Genomic DNA, 7,859 nt, shown 5'->3' with positions numbered 1-7,859 from the left:
TTTACCATTGTTAGTAATACTATTGAGAAAGTAACTAAGGATTTATCTGGAAATTTCTGGTCTTCCTACTTGGACAAAGTTGTCCTGATGTCTATAAAAATGGAAACAGTTATAGTTTACAGTTTATGTATTATTTACCACTTCAAAACATAAAATTTTCTTATTAAAAATTTAAGCACCACCAAGAATACTGAGTAGTTATATTCTTCATTGTAGAAACTGTGTGAAAGAATAAATAATCCCTTTGCTCAATTTTTCCTGAAGTTTTAAATTTGGAAGGATGCCGACTCAACTGCCTGGCAGCTGCTCCCTGAGGGCGAACAAAGTTTGCTTATGCTCTGTGCCCGTTATGAGGCTCCAAGGAACAGTAGGAGAGAAACAAGGCGTACACCACTGTTTATAGTCGCTGTTGCTCCCTCAGATTCTTCCGAGATTACCTGTGAAATTACAGTCAGACCACATCCCAAGTCCAGCACAACCTTTCAGGATCAGATTATTTCAGAGTAACATAATGAAAGCACAAAAATGTAAAGTCAGCTGTCATAAGGAAAACAAATATTATATTATAGAAATTATCAGGTTTTTCAATGCATTTGATAGATTACTTTTGAAAGAATTTGAGAGTTGACTACTTTCTAGAAAGATAATATTGGAAGTCATTTTCATCAGCTTTGGATCACAGTAAGTATTATTCCTACAACTACAATATTGTAGAGCTGATAAATCAAAATCGCAGCTTTTGCAGAAGAATATCCAAACTCATATCATTTGGACCTTATGTTTAAAATGCCAGGATGTGTAGATACAAAAATTTAGAGTGGGTGATATCAGAATATAGAAGGAATGTCTATATTTTGAAATTAAAATTTGGGGAAAATGGTTTTAAATGGTCAAGTTAGAAAAATAGTACACATTCTGAAAGGTAATACTTCAATTTGGCCTGTAATACTAATATACTTCATTAACTGTGCAAAAGGAGCTATATAATTTCAATTGGGACAAAATGGTATGAGGCTCAGAGGGACAGTAACTGATGTATTAACATCGCCTCCTGTCATGTCTCACTCCATGACATTTCTTAGTTTTGCTGAAATATTTATGCGTGGAAATGGATTCTAATGGTGTCACACTGTAATTGCTCTGACTTCAGATTCCTATCTACAGTATATGGATCATAGTCGCTCTGTAGCAGGGGATTAAATGTGCTAATAAAGGAAAGCCCAAGGAGGAGTGTCAGGCTCACTTTAATTCTATAGCACGTTATCTTGCATCATCTGCTGAAGTCAGTTTACAAGCATTTCTACACAAGGCAAGTGAATATCCTCAGTCTCTTTTGGGAAACTGTTCAAATACTGAACTAATTGTAAAAATACAGAGTTATTGATACAATGCCTGAGAATTGATTCCAGCTAAGTATCAACTTTGACTTCTCACTATTTTAAAACATTGCACCATGGGTAGAAAGAACTACACCGATATGCCTGGCTTCATCCTCTTGGGGCTCACAGACAATGAAGAGACACAGCTGGTCCTCTCCACACTCTTCCTCCTGATTTACCTGATCACAGTGCCGGGGAACATAGGGATGATATTGATCATTCTCCTGGATCACCACCTGCACACCCCCATGTATTTTTTTCTCACTCACCTGTCATTTCTCGACCTCAGCTACTCAAGTGTTATCACCCCTAAAACCTTACAGAACTTACTGACTTCCACCAAGAGCATCTCCTTCCTGGGCTGCTTCACCCAACTTTACCTTTATGTTCTTTTTGCTGCTGCCGAATGTTTCCTTCTATCCTCTATGGCCTATGACCGCTATGTAGCTATCTGCAACCCTCTGCATTATCCAGTCATTATGTCCACAAGACTGTGCCACGCCCTGCTTGCTGTCTCCTATATGATTGGATTTATGGATTCCTCTGTCAATGTACTTTGCCTGAGAAGACTGAATTTCTGCAACTCTAATGTGATACAGCACTTTTACTGTGACACTCCAGCTCTTTTAGCTCTGTCCTGCAGTGACACTCATGATTTTGAGATCATGTTATTCATTGTTGCTGGCTCCACCCTGGTGGTGTCTCTCAGCACAATTGCTGGATCCTATCTGTCCATCCTCTCCACTATCCTCAAAATTAATTCCACTGCTGGGAAGAAGAAAGCCTTCTCTACCTGTGCCTCCCACCTCCTGGGAGTCACCATCTTCTACAGCACTATGATCTTCACTTATCTAAAACCAAAGGAGTCCTACTCCTTGGGAAAGGATCAGGTGGCTTCTGTATTTTACACGATTATGATCCCCATGCTGAATCCTCTCATCTACAGTCTCAGGAACAAAGAATAAAGGATTAGGTGGCTTCTGTATTTTACACGATTATGATCCCCATGCTCAACCCCCTCATTTACAGTCTCAGGAACAAAGAAGTGAAGAGCGCTGCCCTGAGAATCCTGCAGAAGAGAGAGGGCTGCAGGCAGTTCATACCACAGGGATGTTAAATACTGAACTCCCCTTTCTTCCTTTTGAATCTTTCTCAGTTCTCTCTGTAAAAACAACTGATTCCTTTATTTGTGCTTCTGTGGAATTGCTGTTTACATACGGAAACCTGATATAAGACATTTTCAAGGTCCTTTTAAAAAGTTCATAGTTTCATGTATTTGAAATCCATGAAACATGTTAAATCTATAGTCTAAATATGTGTGTCTTTAAGGACCACAGTGATTCAAAATATCAAAATGCTTTATTCCAAGAATTCCATGTGTGCTCCACTTGTATGGTGTTTGACTGTGAAAAAGATATATTTTTGGACAGTGGTTACAGTTTCAGAAATCATTTCCATTTATACTAAAATGAGGAAACAAAGCAGCATAGTTTGGAGCACTCTTTAGGAATCAGATATTCTAGAATTTAGAGTTCAGATCTGCTATGCCTTTCAATGTACGACTCTTGATTAGTCAGTAAAATTTTGAGAATTCATTTCCCTATCTGACCAAGATAAATAATTATTCCTGGTCACTTTGAACCGAAGGTAGCTCTCATGCATGACTGTCAGCCATTTTCATTTGAAAGGTGATATTTCTTATAATTTTTTTCATGTGACATAGATATTTTATTAATTCCTATGATTAATTAAACTGAGGATCTCCCCAGAGATAAAAAGGAAGAAAAACTTGAGTTTACAGTTTTAGATTGAAAATAAAATAACATTTTGAAGCAGATTTTAGTTATAAGAAAATGTGTACATTAGCGTTGGTAACAAAATGGAAAATGTTGCAAACTGTTATGGAAGAGAGAAAAATTCTGAGAACTGATGACAGTTTTGTGCATGTTCTTCTAAATGAATAGTGGTACACGCACATGCATACATTACATATTTAGTCTAATATGTTTTTCCTTATGTATTCTTTCACCACTTTCTATTTTCAAAAAGTTTAACTTTGGATAGCTGGCACTGAAACTGTGGAACAAACATGTTCTCTGAATGTGAAAAGAACCTAAATTATTATAAATTGAATGAGGTAAAAATCTGCATGTAGCGATATTCCTTAGACGTGTCCTTGATAGATATTTCACAATTACACCATTCTGTGGTGTGCCACAACACTTTGGAACTAGTTACAGCCTTTCGTCCAATTTCCTCAGGTTAAGGATACTTTTTAAAACAAGTTCTTTTGAATGTCATGATGCTCAACTGCCTTTATATTTTTCATACAGTCATAGATATAAAAGTACTACAGGCATTTGTATCAATCTGTAAATTGAGGGCAGGTCGAGAATGATATTTTTTTAATTTTAAAAATTTTCTCCATGTATCCTGTAATTAACATTTTAAATTTCTGTCTGCAGCTTATTTAATTTACAATCTGTAGTCCTATTTTCTGATTGTTTAATTTGTGTAATATTTCAAATTGTACAACAGTCAATAAATCAATTATAAGTCGATTTGTATCAATGTGCTGATAGGAATTAAGTTGTGAAACTTAGGTTTTTGTTGTTGTTGTTGTTGTTGTTTTTTGAGACAGGGTCTCACTATGTAGTTGAGACTGACCTGGAGCTCACTATGTAGCCCAGGCTGGTCTCGAACTCACAGGGATCCTCCTGCCTCAGTCTCCTGAGTGCTGGGATTACAGGTGTGAGCCACCACACCTGGCGAAATTTAGATTTTTAATAAAATTATATTTAATTATTTCTCTTAAGTGCTACTTGAAAAAGTCAAGTTAATTTTTAGGAGTTAATTTTAAAATTTATAATTCAAAATGTTCAATTACTTTATTTAAAATCTGAAAATGCTTCATTTTCCTCCAATTTTTAATAATAAAATTTTGCCTCATGTCAATGCCCTATATAATTAATTCATTTTAAATTTTATATATGTGCTGTCTGAAATCTATATTTGTATGTATTACTATTTACTATATGGGTTTTTTTGGAATTGCAAATGAGTAATACATACATATTTATTGTTCAATAATTGCTTTCTTCTCTCATTTCTCACTGTGTTAATGCCTTGCTTTATTTCTTACATTTATGGATTATTTTTTACTTTTCTAATCATTTTTGTGAAATATGATTTTGCCTCACTTTATGAGTGTTTCTACATTTTAGACAATTTGTGTGTAGTAAAAAATTTATGTGTATTTTGTGTTGGAAAGATGTTCAATAGAATGTAAAACTTGTAAACAATATTTTTTCCCCATTCCCAGGCCTCCTAAGATAAGTCACGTAAAGGTACAAGATCCCAATGATGAACATAACTGTATTGTATACCTAAAATGTACCAATAAACTTAATAAGAAATAAATATCTTAAAATAACAAAGAAATAAAATAAACTTATATTAACAGAAAAAACACTTGTAAACAACACATTTTAAACTAAATTAAGACTACCCTCCTACTTTACCATGTGGTTCAGTAAACACTTATATGTTTATATTGTACTGAATAAGCAATGTGATTGATTTAGATAATTTGCATTTGCCTCTTACTTTCCATGCTACATTAGTGCATATTCTGTTTTATAACAGATTCTGGAAGTAATTTAAAATATAGCTCTCTGGTCCATAAGGTCATGCATGCCAAAAAGATATGTAACACAATTAAGAATTTTTAAAAATTAATCTAATGTATCATGGAAAAATACAAGCAGCTTCTTTCCTACTCAAGAATTGATGGATAGAGGACTGTGATTTAGCTCAGTGCTTCCGCCGGCTGCTTCACAAGCACAAGGTCCAGAGTTTGATCCCTGGTACCAGAGGGGGAAAGAAAAACCTGATGCATAGCTAATAACAGTAGCATTATAGTGAGGCACTGCAGTGTTCTAGACTGCGTTTGAGGTGTTTTAAATGTAATTAATTAAATTTATTTTTACCAGATAAATCTTTGGTAGGTACTAGTGACATATATTTTCATTTCACATGATTAAATGTCATGCTTTGCTATTCAGGGAAAGTCCAAATCATGTCTCATGTTTACACTGTGTATAGGAAATATTCCCAGAACGGTGCCCACACTCAGAGTGACGACTCGGTGCATGTATGTAGCATAACACAACTCTTTGAATCTCCTTCCTTTTAGCTCCCTCTCATCTGGCTCCATCTCTTGATTCCCTTTCCATCTGCAAAAGATCAATCTTCCCATTTCTTCTTATCTTTTTTCTCCTTAAATCATTTATACTTCGGTTTCTCATATAAAAGCAACTATGTGATATTTAAGCTTGTGTGATTTATCTTACTCAACATTACTATCTCAGTGTGCATCTCACACTTCCTACCCATTGCACAAGCATAAGACGAGTTTAAATATGGAGTACATTTTGAGTGAAATTCAAACATTTTGCTACCAACCTGGTTTAAGGAAATGTCACTTCGATTGTATAATTTTAGAAGCAACTTCTTGGAGTCAAGGGAATATAGATAAAGTATAGATTTAATAGTACGCACTAATGTGCAGTGTTTAGCCAGGCGATACCATTGAACAACAAGCTGTGTATTTTTTTCATGCATCCTAATCATCACTCAAACAAAACAAACCAAAATTTTGCTAAGGTCCTGCTGGCTCACAATAAGGCCTCTGTATATCTGTGCAAGCATCTCTTCTTATTTGATCTTTCATGATGACTTTATCTTCTAATTCTTACTTTTATCCATACCCATCTGCAGTACTTAATGTTTGGGACATGTACATAATACATCTTTTTTCATTTTGCATCCCCTGCACACCTCCCTTCCTTCTCTGAGTCACCTCCCCCTTTGCAAAAGACGTATCTCCCCGTTTCCTTCTAGCCATCTTTTAGTTTGCTTTTTAATTGATTTATACTTTGATTTCTAATAAAAGAAAAACTATGTAATATATATGCTTTGTGTCTGGATTAATGCACTTAACCTCACGTTCAGAGGTGCATTCTTTTTCCTACAAATGAATCAAATATTATTGTGTATAAATGCTAGGTTTTCTTTTTCAATTCGTCTATTGATGGACCTGTAGGCCACTTCCAAGATTGATCTGGTCTTTAGAGACACATACATTAAAACCACAGTGAGCATTCGTTTGACTGAAGAATGACAATCATCCTCCCAAAAAATTCAAATCATGATAAATTCTGGTGAGACGTAATTAAAAAAAGACAGCCTGCTACATTTTGGGTGGGAAAGTGAACTAGTACAAGGGCTGTAGGAATCAGTGTGAAGATTGCTCAAAAACTAAAAAATCTAGTTTCATTTGGTTCCGTCATCCCCTTTTGAGGCATCCTCCCCAAAGATTATGGGGTATTATGAGGCATGCACACTCATGTTTATTCCAGCACCACTCCTAAGAGCTCACTTTGTCTTGAACGCAGGATGGCCCACCTCTTCCCTATAAATATAAGCCTCGGTAACTTCTGGAGTGTTTCCATCGTTTCTTATTCCCCAAATAATCTTTTCCCAAGTACACATAGCTTTTTATTCTTTCAAAAAAGAAAACTACCCCTCACTACTGTTTTTAAAATTGCATCTGTCTACATTTTCTTCTATGCTGTATTTCACTTTTTTTTTCCCCACAACAGTCACCCCCATCTGACCTTTCTATGTAATTCCCCAGTTGCTTTTGTACTGAGTGGCTTTCCCCGATCCTGCAACATGAATATCTGCTCCATGAAAAACAGTAAACTACGTGATCCTGCAATCCTCGCCCTCACAGGGCCACTTCAGCTCCTGCAAGTCTCTCTGGCCACCAGCACTGACTGTGCTTAAAAGTGGGCGCTCATGCACCCCTGACACCGTGCCCTTCCTCAGCTGGTCCTGCTGAGAGTCAGTCAGGAGACTGTCCCGGGCGGCGGGTTCCTAAATCCACGTGTTCCGTGTGCCCCGGGCACTAGTGACCTGAGACTCTTCCTGTTAGTGCGATATCTGGGGCAATGCCGCCGACCTCAGGAAGGTTCTGAGGTCTTACGTGTAGCAATTTCAACTAAGGTACCTTATGTTTTCTGTTTTTTTGTTGTTGTTGTTGTTGCATTGTTGACTCTCGAGTCTGGCGTCTTTGCTCGCCTCAAAACTGACTCGTGAAAAGCATGTTCAGTATGAAATAGAGTCACTGAATTGAGTTTCTGTCTCAGATGTGACCGAGTGCGTCCTATACTCTCTGGGGCGCCTCCTACTCCGTCTCTTCTTCCCTTGGCCTCTCTCCGTGCTGTCCGTAGTCTCTAATATTATTCTCTATTTCTCTCCGACACAGTGATGTCTCAACTGTACTTGTAATTATAAGTAAATAAATATCTTACACAAATGCTTTCATTATCTAAACTTTAATTTACTAGATTGATACATTTCACAATTATTTCCAATTTGGGTCTCAGGGGAGAAAATAGAAAATTGATGAAAAAC

The 7,859-nt window shown here is 36.5% G+C and overlaps 1 protein-coding gene across 1 annotated transcript; it reads left to right on the top strand.

Moving 5' to 3' along the window:
• The first annotated feature begins 1,453 nt into the window (after nt 1-1,453).
• Nucleotides 1,454-7,541, top strand: LOC104849063 (olfactory receptor 8H1-like). The gene is made up of 4 exons (XM_010605353.1): nt 1,454-2,269; nt 2,353-2,491; nt 5,444-5,532; nt 7,272-7,541. The coding sequence occupies exons 1-4, from the start codon at nt 1,454-1,456 to the stop codon at nt 7,539-7,541; spliced, it is 1,314 nt and encodes a 437-aa protein (XP_010603655.1).
• The last annotated feature ends 318 nt before the right edge of the window (nt 7,542-7,859 follow it).

The sequence above is a fragment of the Fukomys damarensis genome, unplaced genomic scaffold (genome assembly GCF_012274545.1).
Source record: "Fukomys damarensis isolate Sample0158 unplaced genomic scaffold, DMR_v1.0_HiC HiC_scaffold_73628, whole genome shotgun sequence".
In the NCBI taxonomy this organism is placed as follows: domain Eukaryota; kingdom Metazoa; phylum Chordata; class Mammalia; order Rodentia; family Bathyergidae; genus Fukomys; species Fukomys damarensis.
This window is presented reverse-complemented; position numbering and strand designations above follow the sequence as displayed.

Coding starts and splice junctions, on each gene's coding strand:
- LOC104849063 (XM_010605353.1), top strand. CDS start 1,454: ATGGGTAGAAAGAACTACACCGATATGCCTGGCTTCATCCTCTTGGGG. Junction 2,270..2,352: donor ACTCCTTGGGAAAGGATCAG/GTGGCTTCTGTA, acceptor ATAAAGGATTAG/GTGGCTTCTGTATTTTACAC. Junction 5,533..7,271: donor AGAGTGACGACTCGGTGCAT/GTATGTAGCATA, acceptor GCCCTTCCTCAG/CTGGTCCTGCTGAGAGTCAG.